Consider the following 18,722-nt stretch of genomic DNA (forward strand, 5'->3'; position numbering starts at 1 on the left):
TTCTCTTTGAATGTTGCCTCTCTTCTGTTCTCTCAATTCTTTCTTTGCAGAAATTCAATTTTGCCAGACTGTAACATTTTAACTTTAACATCACTTTTCTGTTTTACTTAATTTTTCCTTTTCTTTGTGTATTAAATGCAATGCAATGCAAAATCATCGCAATTAAATGCGATGACTGGAACCTTAAGAAGCAAATAGCCCAAACTGGACCCCATTGGAACAAGACTGTCCTGAAGAAGTGATACAGGCTTTTCAAGGACTGCATGTTTCTGGGGGACTTAAGAAATTCATGATGGAGCTTTCTCACCAATAAAGCAGAAGCCTTTCCCCTGCCCTTCCCTCCCCTTCCAAATTTCCCAACCTCCACACTGGTGGTGATGCTTGTTTTTAAAAACTCTCATCAACAAAAACTTAGATGTTGCAATAAATAAATAAATAAATGGGCAAAGGACTTGAACAGACATGTTTCCAAAGAAGATATACAAAACAACCAATAATCACAGTAAAAGATGCTCAGTATCATTAATCATTAGGGAAATGCAAATCAAAACCATGAAATTTCACTTCACAGTTCATAACCACTAGAATGGCTATAACAGAAAAAAATGGAAAATAATAAGTATTGGTGAGGATGTGGAGAAATGGGTACCCTCATACATTGCTGGTGGTACAGCTGATGTGGAGAACAGTTTGACCACTCTCATAAAGTTAAACACAGAATTACCATATGACCCAGTACTTCCTTTTCTGAGAATATACCCAAAAGGATTCAAAACAGGTATCCAAAAAAATAAAAAACAAACAGGTGTCCAAACAAAAATGTTACACAAATGTTCACAGCAGTACTGTTCACAATGGCCAAAAGCTGGAAACAACCCAGATGTGATGAAGGGATAAGCAAATCATTCTATATCCATAAAATGGAATATTATTAAGCCATAAAATAGGTATATATACATCCTAGAAAATAGATGAAACTTGAAAACATGCTGAGTGAAAGAAGCCAGACATATTGTACCTTATATTGACATACAAGGGTACATATTGTATGATTCCATTTATATGAACTATCCAGAATAGGCAAACCCATCAGGGCAGAAAGCATATTAGTAGTTTCCAAGCACTGGATGGAGGGAATGATGGAGAGTAAGTGCCTAATGGGTGGTGGGTTTTATTTTGGGGGAATATAAATGCTCTGGCACTAAATAGTGGTGATGGTTGCAAAACACTGTGAATGCATCAAATACCATTGAATTGTACACATTAAAATGGTTGAAACAGATTCCTAGGGTAAATGGCAGAGTAGGAAGATCCTAAACTCACCTTGTCCCATGGACACACCTAGATAACCACCATATAAGTGTAACTAACACAGAAAAGAGCTGAAGACTGGCAGAACAGACTTTCCACAGTGAATCATAGACAGGAGGCCAATCTAGAAGGGTAAGAGGGGTGGAGATATGGTCAGGAACCACAAACAAGAGGGACACTATAAGCACAGGGTAGGGAGAGGAAGAGACCCCACACCAGGCAAACCCCAGACACCACAGACCTGCACTGGGAAGACAAGTACCCATAACATTGAACTTTGAAAACCAGTGGGGCTTAACTTCACGAGTTTTTACAACCAGCAGGGCTAAACTCCTGGTACTTTAAAAATCAGCGGGAGGCTGGGGAGGGCTGGAGGGCACAGGAAACAGTCCCTACCCTTAAAGAGACAGCATAACAAACAACCCCTCTGAGATAAAGCAGAGAAGCTGCAACTTGTAAAGTGCCTGGGGTATAATTGAAGATTTATTTACTAATCCCAGAATGGGATTAGTAAGGGGCAGGGATCTTTAGGAGACTTCTCAAAGAACAAAAGAGCTGGCAAACACCTTTTCTCTGCCTCTAATCCCCGGCTAGATAGCCAGACACCTGCAGAAACCGGCACAAAGACCCCCACTTGCCTTGCTAACACTGTGCGCCCCACCCCACATTCTCCTGTGAATCTGCCCTATCTAACCTATGCCACTCAGCTGGAGTGCCTCCAAAGTGGCTCCTGCCACATCACATCCTGCAAGCAGTTGGGGCAAGGACCAGCACCACTCCAAAGTGACTCCTACCCTGGGGAGAGGGGAAGGTGTGTAGTCACACACCAGTATGACTACAGCCCAGGCATACAGACTGAAGGCAGACATCTGATCTGACTGCCAGCCCTGCCAACCAGCAAAAACCTCTTAGGGGGCAGCACAGGCAGATTGCAGCTCTGGCAGATAGACTGAGAGCAGGCATATAGTCTGACTGCTTATATCACCCAATTTCAAACACATGGCAGCCCAAGACAGGACACTTAACAGCACAGGGACCAAACCTGGCCCACAACAGGCAAAGTGGGACACTGTAGCCGATTGGACTGAAGGCAAATCAGCTTAGCCACAATAGTAGGGTGAACGCAATGGACATAGGAGACACCCCCCGAAGTGCCAGGTTCTGGTGAACAGGGAACATTGCACTACAGGGCACCAGAGAACTACTACTTCATAAGCCCACTACGTCCAAGATCAGAAGACATAGTTGACTTTCCTAATACATATAGACAACCACAGTGTTGGACAAAATGAGAAGACAGAGAAATATGTCCCAAATGAAAGAACAGGACAAACCCACAGCAAAAGAGCTAAATGAAATGGAGATGTGTAATATACCTGAGAGAATGTAAAGTAATGGTCATAAAGATACTTAGTGGATGTGAGAAAAGAGTGGAGGATCTCAGTAAGACTTCACCAAAAAGATAGAAAATATAAAAGAACCAATCAGAGATGAAGAACTCAATAACTGAAATTAAAAATACACTAGAGGGAATCAATAGTAGAGTAGAGGAAGCAGAAGAATGGATCAGTGAGCAGGAAGACAGAGTGATGGAAAGCAACCATGCTGAATGGCAAAAAGGAGAAAGAATAATAAAAAATGAGAACAGGTTAAGGGAACTCAATAACATTATTAAGTGTAATAGTATTTGCATTATAGGGATCTAAGAAGGAGAAAAGAAAGAGAGGCAGAAAATGTATTTGAAAAAATAACAGCTGAAAACTTCCCAAATCTGGGGAAGGAAACAATCCAGATCCAGAAGACACAGAGAGCAACCAATAAAATCAACCCAAGGAGATCTACACCAAGACACTTTAATTTAAAATGGCAAAAAGCAGTGATAAGAAAAGGAATTTTAGGGGCACCTGGGTGGCTCAGTCGTTAAGCGTCTGCCTTCAGCTCAGGTCATGATCCCAGGGTCCTGGGATCGAGCCCTGCATCGGGCTCCCTGCTCTGCAGGAAGCCTGCTGCTCCGTCTCCCACTCCCCCTGCTTGTGTTCCCTCTCTCGCTGTGTCTCTCTCTCTCTGTCAAATAAATAAATAAAATCTTTGAAAAAAAAAAGAAAAGGAATTTTAAAAGCAGCTAAGGAAAGGAGATAGTTACATAAAGGGGAAAGCCCATAAGGCTATCGCGGATTTTTCAGCAGAATTTTTGCAGGCCAGAAGAAAGTGGCATGATATATTCAAAGTGCTGAAAGGAAAATCTGTAGCCAAGAATACTCTCCAGAAATGCTACGATTTAGAATAGGAGAGAGTTTCCCAGACAAACAACAAAAGTTAAAGGAGGTCATCACCACTAAAGGGATGTTACAAGAAATGTTAAAGGGAATTCTTGAATGTAAAGAAAAGGCCATAATCAGAAGTAAGAAAATTATGAAAGGAAAAAATTTCACAGGTAAAGAAAAGCAAAATAAGAGTAGAAGATTAGGGAACACCTAGGTGGCTCAGTCAGTTGAGTGTCCACCTCTTGATTTCAGCTCAGGTCATGATCTCAGGGTTGTGAGATAGGACCCAGTGTTGGGCTCCATACTCAGATTCTGCTTGAGAATCTTTCTCCCTCTTCCTCTGTCCTTCCCCCCACCAGCATACTCTAAATAGATAAATTTTTTTAAAGAGTAGAAGATTAATCACTTATAAAACGAGTATGTAGGTTAAAGCACAAAAGCAGTAAAATCAATTATCTCTATAAAAATAAGTCAAGAGGGGTGCCTGGGTGACTCAGTTGGTTAACTGTCTGCCTTCAGCTCAGGTCATGATCCCGGAGTCCTGGGATCAAGCCCCAAATTGGTCTCCCTGCTCAGTGGGGAGCCTGCTTCTCCCTCTCCCTCAGTCGCTCCCCCTGCTTGTTCTCTCTCTTTCTCACCCCCACCACATAAATAAATAAATAAATACATAAGTAAATAAATAAATAAATAAAATCAGTCAAGAAATTCATGAAATAAAAGGATGTAAATTATGCATTCATATACATAAAACATTGGGGAGAGTAAATTTAGTGTTTTTAGAATGGGTTCAAACTTAAGTGACCATCAACTTAATATAGACTGTTATATGCATAAGATATTATATACAAACCTAATTATATATAAACCTAATGGTAACCACAAATCAAAAACCTGTAATAGATATGCAGAAAAATTAGGAGAAAGAATTCCAAACATATCCCTAAAGAAAGTCATAAAAACACAAGGGAAGAGAGCAAGAGAAGAAAGAAACAGAGAAGAACTACAAACACAATCTTAAAACAAGTAACAAAGTGGTAAGAAGCACATACTTATCAATAATAAATTCAAATGTCAATGGACTAAATGCTCCAATCAAAATATATAATGTGACTGAATGGATGAAGAAGCAAGACACATCTATATGCTGCCTATAAGAAACTCAATTCAGACCTAAAGACCCAAGCAGGTTGAAAGTGAAGGGATGGAGAAGCATTTATCACACTATTAAAAGTGAAAAGGAAACTGAAGTAGCAATACTTAGGTCAGATACAATAGACTTTAAAACAAAGACTGTGAGGGCGCCTGGGTGGCTCAGTTGGTTAAGCGACTGCCTTCGGCTCAGGTCATGATCCCGGAGTCCCTGGATCGAGTCCCGCATCGGGCTCCCTGCTCAGCGGGGAGCCTGCTTCTCCCTCCGACCCTCCCCCCTCTCATGTGCTCTGTGTCTCTCTCATTCTCTCTCTCTCAAATAAATAAATAAAATCTTTGAAAAAAAACAAAAAAACAAAAAAACAAAAACAAAGACTGTGACAAGAGACAAAGAAGGACACTACATAATGATAAAGGGAACAATCCAACAAGAGACTATAACAATTGTAAATATTTATACACCCAACATGGGAGCACCTAAATACATAAACCAAATATTAACAGGCATAAAGGAAGAAATTGACAGTAATACAATAATAGTAGAGGACTTTAACACCCACCTACATCAACAGATAGATCACGCAGACAGAGAAACAAGGAAACAGTGGCTTTGAATGACACACTGGGCCAGATGGATCTAACATATATTCATAATATTCCATCCAAAAACAGAATACACCTGCTGAGGGCAGCTAACCTAGACACGAGCTTTTTGCTGCGCTTTACTCTAAACTCCAAGCTCCTGCACCTTGGTGTGACTGTCCTTCTGGGACAAACCTCCACCAGCCCCAGGGTGGCAAGTCACCCCCCTACCCTGCAGTGGATGAGTGAGGGTCTGTACCATGCCACATCCCTAAAGATTGGAGTTTTGTAACACAGTGGGTCTGCCTAGGATAAAACACAAGTGCACTGCATTGCCAGGCAGCAGATAGCTGGCACGCAGACAAGGTGAAGGCAGGGATCTGAGGGATGCCTGGGACACATGGGGGGAGATTATTCCCTCTTCTGTGAGTGTTTCCAGGACAGCAGGGGGTGGGAACTCCCCTCTCCAGGGACAAGGGATAGAGCTGCCACACGGGATAGAGCTGGCACCATTTCCCCCCCTACCCATCAGCATGGACTGACTTCAATAAGCAGCACAGCGCCAACAGTGGATGCCTGAGCTGCTTCCATCCAGCCCCACCCCACTGCACTTTGCAGGTGCTTCTTACTAGGGTAAGTGTGCCTAAGAACCAGAGCAGTGGGCCCTTCCCCCAGAAGGCCAGCACAAACCCCCTGAAAGCACCAAGTCTACAGATCATAGAGCGCTGCAAAGCTTCAGTTCTAGTGGAAATAGCATCAGGCCTCTTTTAACAAGCAGACCAGAGCACACCTAGTTAAAACTCACCACACTCTGAACAACATCCAAACACTCTCACTGCAGTCTAGGAGGAACTCTTCAGAAGACTGACCTGAGGGAAAGAGCAGCCAAAACACAGCAGCAGGTGCACAGAGCACACACCAGAAACACTTCTTGAAGCTCCAGGCCCTTGACAGCATATGACTTCCTAATAAAGCCATTACTCTCAGGAACAGGAACATAACAGGCTTTTCTAACACAGAGAAGAAGACAAAGACCTAGACAAAATGCCAAGATGGAGGAATTCATCCCAAAAGAAAGAACAAGAAAAGGTCATGGCCAGGGATCTAATCGAAATGGATATAATTCATATGCCTGATCCAGAATTTAAAACAACAATCATAAGGATGCTAGCTGGGTTTGAGAATAGCATAGAAGACAGTAGAGAATCCCTTAACACAGAGATAAAAGACCTAAAATCTAGTCAGGCTGAAATAAAAAATTCTGTAACCAACATGAAAAACTGACCGGATGTAATGACAAGATTGGAAGAAGCAGAGGAATGAAAAAGTGATATAGAATATAAAATTATGGAAAATAATGAAGCTGAAAAGAAGAGGGAAAGAAAAATATTGGATCACAAATGTAGACTTAGGGAACTCAGTGACTCCATAAAGCATAATAACATTTGTATCATAGGTGTCCCAGAAGAAAAGAGGGAAAGGGGGCCTGAAGATTTATTTGAGGAAATTATAGTTGAAAACTTCCCTAATCTGGCGGGGGGGGGAGCAGACATTCAAAACCAGGAGGCACAGAGAATTCCCACCAAATTCAACAAAAGCAGGCCAACACAAGACATATCACAGTCAAATTTGCAAAACATGGAGATTAAGAAAAAAAATCCCATAGGCAGCAAGGGAAAAGAAATCCCTAACTTATAAGGGAAGACAAAAAGTTAGCAGCAGGTCTATCCACAGAAACATGGCAGGCCAGAAGGAGTGGCATGATATATTCAATATGCTGAATGGGAAAAATATGCAGCCAAGAATATCCAGCAAGTCTGTCATTCAGAATTGAAGGAGAGATAAAGAATTACCCAAATGAAAACTAAAGGAGTTTGTGACCACTAAACCAGCCCTGCAAGAAATACTAAAGGGTACTCTTCAAATAGTAAAGAAAGACCAAAAGTGACAAACACTAGAAAGGAACAGAGAAAGTCTCCAGAAACAAAGACTTAACAAGTAATAAAATGGCACTAAATTCATGCCTATCAATAATCACTCAAAATGTAAATGGACTAAATGCTCCAATCAAAATACACAGGGTGTCAGAATGGATTAAAAAACAAGAGACATCTATATGCTGCCTACAACAGACTCATTTGAGACCTTAAGACACCTGCAGATAAAGTGAGGGGATAGAGAACCATTTATCATGTCAATGGACGTCAAAAGAAAACTGGAGTAGCCATATTTATATCAGACAAATTAGGTTTTATTTTTTTAAGATTTTATTTATTTATGTGACACAGAGAGAGAGAGAGCACAAGCAGGGGAAGCAGCCAAGAGAGAGGGAGAAGCAGGCTCCCCACCAAGCAGGGAGCCTGACATGGGGCTTGATCCCAGGACCCTGGGATCACGACCTGAGCTGAAGGCCAGGTTCTGCGCATGACCCAAAATTCCAAAGCTCGTGATGTCGGTAGCGGTGTGGGCACTGAACATGTGCATGAGCCCCGAAGCTGTTCTGTTGAGCTTCGCCATGTTCATCATTGCTTCCTGGTACGCCAACTTGACATCTTCTTGGGTGACCACTAGTTTGATCTTATTCCATTTTTCAGGAATGTCCAGCCACTGGTGCACGGTCACAGCCATCTGCATCCCCAGGGTCTTCATCAGCACAAGCATGTCCCCTGGCACCACGTTATCCAGCATGAGAAATTCACTGGGCTGGCAGAGAGTTGTGGCCACTCCTCCCAGAACAATCCAGGGGTTTAACACCATCTGGCCACTGGTCACAGATGTTCCTGCCTCCTTCGCTGCATCTCTAAAACCCTGTATAATTAGGGGCATAACTTTATCCCTTTCCCTGTAGGTCATTTTATTACTGATTCCAAAGAGCATCAGCATATTGTCACATTCCATGACCCCCATGGTGTAGAGGTCACTGAGAACATTGGCACATGCTATCCTGCCCATCACATAAGGGTCACCGATGATAGGATAGATGTAATCCATGGTTTGAACCAAACAGAGACTGCCATGCCTCAAAGGAATGACACAAGTATCCATTCCAATGCCAAGCTAGAACTGATAGACAAATTCAGTAAAGTAGCCAGACACAAAATAAATGTACAGGAATCTGTTGCATCCCTATACACCAATAATGAAGCAGCAGAAAGAGAAATCAAAGAATAAATCCCATTTACAATTGTGCCAAAAACCATAAGATACCTAGGAATAAACCTAACCAAAGAGGTAAAAGATCCGCACTCTGAAAACTATAAAACACCTATGAAAGAATTTGAAGATGACACAAAGAAATGGAAAAACATTCCATGTTCATGGATTGAAAGAACAAATATTGTTAAAATGTTTATACTAGCTAAAGAAATCTACCCATTTAATGCAATCCCTATCAAAATACTACCAGCATTTTTCACAGAGCTAGAACAAACAATCCTAAAATTTTTATGAAACCACAAAAGACCACAAATAGCCAAAGCAACCTTGAAAAAGAAAAGCAAAGTTGGAGGTATCACAATTCTGGACTTCAAGTTATATTACAAAGCTGTAGTCATCAGGACAGTATGGTACTGACACAAAAACAGACACATAGATCAATGGAACAGAATAGAGAGCGCAGAAATGGACACTCAACTCTATGGTCAACTAATCTTCGACAAAGGAAAGAATATCCAGTGGAAAAGACAGTCTCAGGGCGCCTGGGTGGCTCAGTCATTAAGTGTCTGCCTTTGGCTCAGGTCATGATCCCAGGGTCCTGGGATCAAGTTCCACATCAGGTTCTCTGCTCAGCAGGAAGTCTGCTTCTCCCTCTCCCACTCCTCCTTGCTTGTGTTCCCTCTCTCACGGTCTCTCTCTCTGTCAAATAAATAAAACCTTAAAAAAAAATTAAAACAAAAACAAAAACACAATGAGCTACCACCTCCCACCAGTCAGAATGGCTAAAATTAACAAGTCAGGAAACGACAGATGTTGGCAGGGATGCAGAGAAAGGGGAACCCTCCTACACTGTTGGTAGGAATGCAAGCTGGTGCAGCCACTCTGGAAAACAGTATGGAGGTTTCTCAAAAAGATTAAAATAGAGCTACCCTACGACCCGGCAATTGCACTACTGGGTATTTACCCCAAAGATACAAATGCAGTGATTTGAAGGGGCACCTGCACCCCAATGTTTACAACAGCAATGTCCACAATAGCCAAATATGGAAAGAGCCCAGATGTCCATCAACAGATGAATGGATTAAGAAGATGTGGTATATATACACAATCGAATATTATACAGCCATCAAAAAAATGAAATATTGCCATTTGCCACAATGTGGTTGGAATTAGAGGGTATTTTGCTAAGCGAAGTAAGTCAATCAGAGATAGACACTTGTAAGATCTCACTCATATGTGGAATTTAAGAAACAAAACAGGATCATAGGGGAAGAGAGGAAAAAATAAAACAAGATGAAATCACAGAGGGAGACAAACCGTAAGAGACTCTTAATCATAGGAAACAAACTGAGGGTTGCTGGAGGGGAAAGGGTGGAGGGATGGGGTAACTGGGTGGTAGATATTAAGGAAGGCACGTGATGTAATGAGCACTGGGTATTATAATATAAAATATAAGACTGATGAATCACTGACCTCTCCCTCTGAAATCAATAATACATTATATGTTAATTAATTGAATTTATATTTTAAAAAATGAAAAAATAAAAGTAATAAAAATTAAAAAGGCAAACACTTTGAAAAAAAAAGAATTCAGTAAAATTGCAGGATACAAAGTGAATACAGAGAAAGCAAATGTGTTTCTATACACTTACAACAAAACAACCAAAAAATAAATAAATAAAACAGTCCCATTTACAACAACATCAAAAACAATGAAAACCTTAGAAATAAATTTAACCAAGGAGGTGAAAGATCTCTATGCCGAAAACTTTAAGATTTTGGTCAAAGAAACTGAAGAAGACGTGAACAAATGGAAAGATAGCCCATGTCCATAGATTGGAAGAATTAATACTATTAAAATATCCGTATTACCCAAAGCCATCTATAGATTCAATGCAATCCCTACCAAAATTCCACTAGCTTTTTCACAGAATTAGAAAAAATAATTCTAAAATGTGAAGCCACAAGAGACCCAAAAGTCATAGCAATCCTGAGAATGAAGAATAAAGGCAGGGGCATCATGCTTTTTTATCTCAAACTATGCTAAAAACTACAGTAATCAAAATAGTATGGCACTGGCATAAAAACAGACACATAGACAACAGGACAAAATTGAAAGCCCAAAAATAAATCCTCATATATATGATCAACTTATATTTGACAAGGGAGCCAAGAATATACAATGGGGAAAAGATAGTCTCTTCAATAAATGGTGCTAAAAAAACTGGATATCCACAATGCAAAAGAATGAAATTGGACTCCTATCTTACACCATTCACAAAAACTAACTTGACATGAATTGCTGAATTATTATATTGTACACCAGAAACTAATATAACACTGTGTATTAATTATACTTGAATTAAAAATGAATTAATGTGACATAGATTAACAACTAAATGTAAGACCTGAAAACTTGAAACTCCTAGAAGAAAACAAGGAAAAGCTTCCTTACATTGGTCTTTTCAGCAGTTGCCTGCCTATGACACTGAAAGAAGAAACAAAAGCAAAAATCTATAAGTGGGGGGCACCTGAGTGGTTCAGTCAGTTAAGTGTCTGCCTTCGGCTCAGGTCATGATCCCAGGGTCCTGGGATCAAGTCCTCCATCGGGCTCCCTGTTCAGTGGGGAGCCTGCTTCTCCCTCTCCTCCCTGCTCGTGCTCTCTGTCTCTCTCTCTCAAATAAATAAATAAAATATTTTTTTAAAAAATCAATAAGTGGGACTACATCAAACTAAAAAGCTTCTGCATGGGGGTGCCTGGGTGTCTCAGTCGTTAAACATCTGCCTTTGGCTCAGGTCATGATCCCAGGGTCCTGGGATTGAGCCCCGCATCAGATTCTCTGCTTGGTGGGAAGCCTGCTTCTCCCTCTCCCACTCCCTCTGCTTGTGTTCCCTCTCTCACTGTCTCTCTCTCTCTGTCAAATAAATAAATAAAATCTAAAAAAAAAAAAAAAAGATTCTGCATAGCAAAAAAATTAACAAAATGAAAAGGCAACTTGTGGAATGGAAGAAAATACTTGTAAACCATCTATCTGATAAAGGGTCAATATCCAAAATATATAAATAACTCATACAACTCAGTATTTAAGAAACCCAATTTTTTGGGCGCCTGAGTGGCTCAGTCATTGAGCGTCTGCCTTCGGCTCAGGTTATGATCCCAGGGCCCTGGAATCGAGTCCCACATCAGGCTCCCTGCTCTGCCGGAAGCCTCCTTCTCCCTCTCCCACTCCCCCTGCTTGTATTCCCTCTCTCACTGTCCCTCTAAGTAAATAAAATCTTTAAAAAAAAAAAAAAAAGAAAGAAACCCAATTTTTTAAAAAAGAGCAGAGAAAATGAATAGGCACTTTTCCAAGGAAGACATACAGGTGGCCAACAGGTACATGAAAAGGTGCCTGACATTGCTGATCATGTATACACACACACACACACACACGCGCGCGCACGCACGCACACACAAATTGAATATTTTTCAGACACAAGAAAGAAGAAAAACCTGTCATTTGTGACAACTTGGGTGAAACCTGAGGGCATTATGTTAAGTGAAATGTTAGACTGAGACAGATACTGTATACATTCATTTATATGTGGTATCTAAAAAAGCCAAACAGAGAAACAGAAAGTATAGTAGTGATTACCAGGTCCTGGAGGTGGAGAAAATGGGAGATATTGGTCAAAGGGTACAAATTGCAATTATAAAATTAACAATTCCTAGGGATTTAATAGCATGTTGATTATAGCTAATAATACTATATTACATACTTGAAAAATGCTATGACAATATGTCTTAATTGTTCTCACCACACAAAAGCAATGGTAATTATGTAATGGGATGGAGGTGTTAGCTAATGTCATGTTGGTGACCATTTTGCAATACATAAATGTATCAAATCAACACAATATACACCTTAAACTTACACAATGTTATATGTCAATTATATCTCAATAAATTGGGGGCAGAAAGAAGAAGGAAATCATAAAAGCTGCCAGAGGAAAATGATACATTATGTACAGGAGTACTGTCGCAAGAATGACAGCTTAATTCTCATCATAAATTATGGTGTACAAAAAAAAAAAAATTATGGTGTACAGAAGACCTCACTAAAGCTCTGAAAAAAAAAAAAACCTATCAATCTAATTTGGTCATTTGTATCTACTCTCTTTTTATCCTGATCAATGTGGTTAGATGTTTATGGATTTTATTGAAAAGCCAGATGTTGGGTCTTATAAATTTCTCTATTATCTTACAGTTATATATTTGAGTGGCTTTTTACTCTGGTCTGTTCTTTTTTTTTTCCCACTGCTTACTTTGAATTTTTTTTTTTCTCTTCCTTTTCTAGTTTCTCAAGATAGAGTGATTGGTTTGAGATCTTTATTTTATAATATTGGCATTTAGTGCTATAAATTTGCCCCTAAGTGCTAGCAGCATCCCACAAATCTTGATGAGTGGTCTTTGATTTTTATTCAGAACAAAGTACTTTCTAATTTCTCATTTGATTTCTTTTTTCACTTGTGGATTGTTTAGTAGGAGTATATGATTAAATTTCCCAGTATTTAAACACTTATCAAATATCTTTTCATAATTGATTTCTAATTTAAATCCATTGTGGTCAGAGAATATAATTTGAATTATTTGAATAATATATTGTTGGGTAATGTGTCAATCAGGTCAAGTTGCTTGTTAGTGTTGTCCTAATCTTCTATATCCTATTGATTTTCCTGTCTGCTTGTTCTATCAATAACTGAGAGAGAAATGATGTAGTCTCTAAGTATAATTTTGGATTTGTCTACTTCTTTCATTTCTATTGTTTTTGCTTCATATAATTTGAAGCTTTGCTATTAGGGGCAAAAATGCTTAGGATTTGTATATCCTCTTGTTAAATTGACCCTTTTATCATTATGAAATAATCTTTCTTATTCCTTGTAACATTTTTTTGCTTTGATATATACTGTATCTGGTGCAAATGTAGGAACACTGGCTTTCTTTCTTTCTTTCTTTCTTTTTTTTTTGATTTTATTTATTTGTGAGAGAGAGAATGAGAGACAGAGAGCATGAGAGGGAGGAGGGTCAGAGGGAGAAGCAGACTCCCTGCTGAGCAGGGAGCCTGATGCGGGACTCGATCCCGGGACTCCGGGATCATGACCTGATCTGAAGGCAGTTGCTTAACCAACTGAGCCACCCAGGCGCCCCTGGCTTTCTTTTTATTAGTGTCATCATGTTATATCATTTTCCACCTTTTTGTTTTTAGCCTATATTTGTCTTTATATTTAAAGTGGGTTTCCTACAGGCAGTATATGTTGAAGTCTTCTTTTTTATTCACTCTAACAATCTCTGCCTCTTAAATAGAATTTATAAACCATTTACATTTAAGGTGGTTACTGATATGATTGAGTTTAAATCTATAGCTTTGCTATTTATTTCCCATTTGTCCTATCTGTTCTGAATTATTCCTTTTTCTGCCTAATTTTGAATTTTTACAATTCAATTTTTTGTCCTATATTCACTTATTTTTAAAATATTTTTAAAGTGGTTTTATTTAGGGGCACCTGGGTGGCTCAGTCAGTTAAGTGTCTGACTCTTGATTTTGGCTCTGGTCATGATCTCAGTGTCGTGAGATAGAGCCCTGTGTCAGGCTCCATGCTGAGCATGGAACCTACTTAAGATTCTCTCTCTCCCTCCCCCTTTGCCCCTCCCTCCCCACTTGTATGCATGTGCACACATTCTCTCTCTCAAAAACATAAAAATTTAAATTTAAAAATTTAAAAACATAAAGTGGTTTTATTTATAATATACATCTTTTTTTTTTTTTAAAGATTTTATTTATTTAACAGAGAGAGACATAGCAAGAGCAGGAACACAAGCAGGGGGAGTGGGAGAGGGAGAAGCAGGCTTCCCGCAGAGTGGGAAACCCGATGTGGAGCTCGATCCCAGGACCCTGGGATCATGACCTGAGCCAAAGGCAGACACTTAACGACTGAGCCACCCAGGCGCCCTATAATATACATCTTTAACTTAACACAATCAACACTCAAGTAATATTATATCCCTTCATATATAAGATTTAAAAATACAAGAACAGTAGGCATCCATTTCTTCTCCCCTGGCATTTGTGCACTGTGTAATACATTTTATTTCTACATGTGTTTCAATCCCAATATAGATCATTATTCTATTCTTTTATTTTTTTTTAAAAAAGATTTTATTTATTTATTCATGAGAGACACAGAGAGAGAGGCAGAGGCAGAGGGAGAAGCAGACTCCCCACAAGCCCGATGTGGAACTCGATCCCAGGACTCTGGGATCATGACCCGAGCCGAAGGCAGATGCTTAACTGACTGAGCCACCCAGGCGTCCCATCTATTCTTTTATTTTAAAGAGTCCATTTTATTCCAAATAGAATTTATATATTGGCTAACTGAACATAATAAAAAAAATAATCAAAAAATAAAAAATTAAAAAATGCATATTCTGTGAACAACTGGGGAAAAAAGAATTTTAATGTAAGAAAAACTATTATAAAAGTATTATACTCTCTGTGTGTATATATAATACATAACTATATATAATTATGTATATTATAAATATATATAAATATACATATCTTTGGGAAGGTCTTCTTTACTCTGAGGTTATAGAAATATTCTTCTATAATTTTCTAAGACTTTTTTATTTTATTTATTTTTAAAGATTTATTTATTTATTTATTTCAGAGAGCAAAAGAGAGAGAGCATGCGCGGGGCGGGGGGCAGCAGAGGGAGAGGGAGAAGCAGGCTCCCCTCTGAGCAGGGAGCCCGATGCGGGGCTGGATCCCAGGACCCCGGGATGCTTAACAGACTGAGCTACCCAGGTGCCCCTCTAAGACTTTTTTTTTTTAAGATTTTCTTTATTTATTTATCTGAGAGAGAGGGAGAGAGAGAGAAAGATCACAAGCAAGGGGAGGGGCAGAGGGAGAGGGAGAAGCAGATTCCCCACAAGCAGGGAGCCCAACATGGGGCTCAATTTCAGGACCCTGAGATCATGACCTGAGCCAAAGGCAGACACTTAATGGACTGAGCCACCCAGGTGCCCCTTTTCTAAGACTTTTATGGGATCTTTCTGTCTCACTCTTTAAATATGTAAGTCTTTAAGTTATCTGAAGTTAATTTTGAAGAAAGCTATAAGAGAGATATCCAACAGTTGTATTTCCCCGAATGTTCAGTCAGTTGATAAAGCACCATTTCCCTTGTGAAATAATCCTAATTTCTTCATTTATATTTGCAAGTTACCTTTATCATAAAATCCATGATTATTTAGACCTATGTCTGGCCTTCCTTTGATAGTCCATTTATCTGCCTGTGATGTGTATGTTTTATTTTTATTTTTTTTAAAGATTTTATTTATTTGACAGAGAGAGAGATAGTGAGAGCAGGAACACAAGCAGGGGGAGTGGGAGAGGGAGAAGCAGGCCTCCCGCGAAGCAGGGAGCCCGATGCGGGGCTCGATCCCAGGGCCCTGGGATCATGACCTGAGCTGAAGGCAGATGCTTAATGACTGAGCCACCCAGCCGCCCCTGATGTGTATGTTTTAATATTTCATAGGGCTTACTACCCCTAATTACTTTTTAAAATTTTTGTTCAGCTATTCTTATTTTTCCAAATATAAATGGCATATAAATAGCCATTTAATTATAGATTTTGAGCTCAGTTTCTTTTATTCAACATAATACATTTGAGATTCTTCCATACTGTTGCATGCACCAATAATTTGTTCCTTTTTATTGCTGAGTAGTATTCAATTGTGTGAGTGTGACACATTTTATCTGTTCCCCAGTTGAAGGACACTTAGGTTGTTTCTAATTTTGATAAACTGAAATCTGAGTAAAGCTGCTATAAACATGGCAGGGTTTTATGCAAACATAAATTTTATTTCTCTTGAGTGTATACTTGGAGAGAAGTTTCCGAATCATATGGCAAATGTAAGGTCAATTTTATAAGAGTAAAGTACTTTTTGTTAGGGATATTAGGAAGACGTTGTTTAAGGATACAAACCCACAAGCAGTAGACAAATAAGTCCTGGAGATCTAATGCACGGCATAGTGATTATAGACAACAATACTGTATTATAAACTTCACAGTTGCTAAGAGACTAGATCTTAGTTGTTCCCACCACAAGAATAAATGATAATTATGTGATGTGATAGAGGTGTTAGCTAATGCTATGGTGGTAATCATATTGCTGTATATAAATGTATTAAGTCAACACATTATATACCTTACACTTATACAATGTTGCATGCCAATTATACCTCAATAAAAATGAATTTTTAAAAAATAAAATACTTTTTTCTTTTTTTTAAAGATTTTTTATTTTCTTATTTGACAGAGAGAGACACAGCGAGAGAGGGAACACAAGCAGGGGGAGTGGGAGAGGGAGAAGCAGGCTTCCCACTGAGCAGGGAGCCTGATGCAGGGCTCGATCCCAGGACCCTGGGATCATGACCTGAGCCAAAGGCAGGCGCTTAATGACTGAGCCAGTCAGGCACCCCTAAAATACTTTTTTTCTTCAAAAAAAAAATCCTCTTGGTGTTTTCATTGGGATTACAATAAACTGCTGTTTTTAGGGGGAAATGACATTTTTTTCTTTCTTTTTTTTTTAAAGATTTTATTTGACAGAGAGAGACACAGCAAGAGGGAACACAAGCAGGGGAGTGGGAGAGGGAGAAGGCCGGCTTCCCGCGGAGCAGGGAGTCTGCTTCTCTCTCTGACCCTCCTCCCTCTCATGCTCTCTGTCTCTCATTCTCCCTCTCTCAAATAAATAAAATCTTAAAAAAAAATTCCCATTCAATAGTCTTTTCATTTATTTAAATTCTGTGTATATTTGTCCCTTAGGAGGAATTTAGAGTTTTTTCAATATTCATTAATTCAACAAATATTTAGTGAGAGCCAATTCTGTGCCTTGAAAATTAGTACTGGGTTTGGAGATTTAAATTTGGAAGTTGTAGATATCACTAAGAAAGAAACTTAGCATGTCCCAAGTTCATACACTAAGAAAGTGTATGTAGAATAGAGATATAAAGAAAGTTATTCCTAGTATAAGACAGAAGTAACCAGAAAAGCTGAGAAAGATCCCCCAGGAAGGCAGAGAAAAACCAACAGACTATGATATCATGAAAGTCAAAAGAAAGGGGTGGGAGGGAGAGAAAGAGAGAGATCAGTCGTGACAAATGGATAATTAACTATTGAAATTATGGCGATTGAATCATTAGTCCACATTAATCCACAGAGAAAGGCTTGGCAGGCCCATCTTCATTTCTTAAATATTTGGTCATTTTGTTCAATGCCACTTAAAAAAAATCCATTCTTTCTCCATGATTCAATAAGCTGTCACTATTATATCTTAAACTATCTTTGAGTCTATTTTTTTAAAAGATTTTACTTATTTGAGAGAGAGAAAGCATGAGAGGAGCAGGGTCAGAGGGAGAAGTAGACTCTCTGCTGAGTGGGGAGCCCAACACAGAGCTCAATCCTGGAACTCCAGGATCATGACCTGAGCCAAATGCAGATACTTAACTAACTGAGCCACCCTGGAGCCCCTCTTTGAGTCTATCTGTGTGTTTTGTATCACAGTGGCCATCTATTTATCTACTAAAACTAGACTATTTATTAGTCATAAATATATACCTATATTATAAGACCTTAGTGAGAAAGATCCTGCTCATAGTTCTTATTTTCTAAATTTTCTTGCTTGATTTCAAGAATGTGTTCTTTTGGATAAACTTTAAATCAATCTTCATTAGAACATAATTAATTTAGATGGATTTAGGACTAGTTGACATTTCTTTTTATTATTATTATGTTCAATTAGCCAACATACAGCACCTCATTAGTTTTTGATGTAGTGTTCAACGATTCATTCGTTGCGTATAGCACCCAGTGCTCATCACATCATGTGCCCCCTTAAAGCCCATCACCCAGTTACCCCATCCCCCTACCCTCCTCCCTTTCTGCAACCCTCAGTTTGGTTCCCAGAGTCCAGAGTCTCTCATGGTTTGTCTCCCTCTCTGATTTCTTCCCAGTTTTTCATTCCCTTCCCCTGTGGTCCTCCACACTATTCCTTATGTTCCACATATGAGTGAAACCATATGATAAGTGTCTGTCTCTGCTTGACTTATTTCACTTGGCATAATCCCCTCCAGTTCCATTTCTACAGGGTCAATTTATCCTGTATAAAATATGATTTAGCCCTCTATCAATTCAAATTTTATTTTGTATTTATCAATAAAA

At 39.1% G+C, this 18,722-nt stretch overlaps 2 protein-coding genes across 2 annotated transcripts in view; one reads left to right on the plus strand and one right to left on the minus strand.

Moving 5' to 3' along the window:
• The window catches only part of LOC118022712 (major allergen I polypeptide chain 1-like), a 38,907-nt gene that overhangs the window by 8,898 nt on the left and 11,287 nt on the right, over positions 1–18,722 (plus strand). The window lies entirely within an intron of this gene.
• On the minus strand, positions 6,826–8,416 carry LOC118022710 (selenide, water dikinase 1-like). The gene has a single exon (XM_035023470.1). The coding sequence runs from the start codon at positions 8,349–8,351 to the stop codon at positions 7,578–7,580; it is 774 nt and encodes a 257-aa protein (XP_034879361.1). The 5' UTR covers positions 8,352–8,416; the 3' UTR covers positions 6,826–7,577.

This window comes from Mirounga leonina, unplaced genomic scaffold, assembly GCF_011800145.1.
Source record: "Mirounga leonina isolate KUSES-001 unplaced genomic scaffold, KU_Mleo_1.0 Mir_177, whole genome shotgun sequence".
NCBI lineage: Eukaryota > Metazoa > Chordata > Mammalia > Carnivora > Phocidae > Mirounga > Mirounga leonina.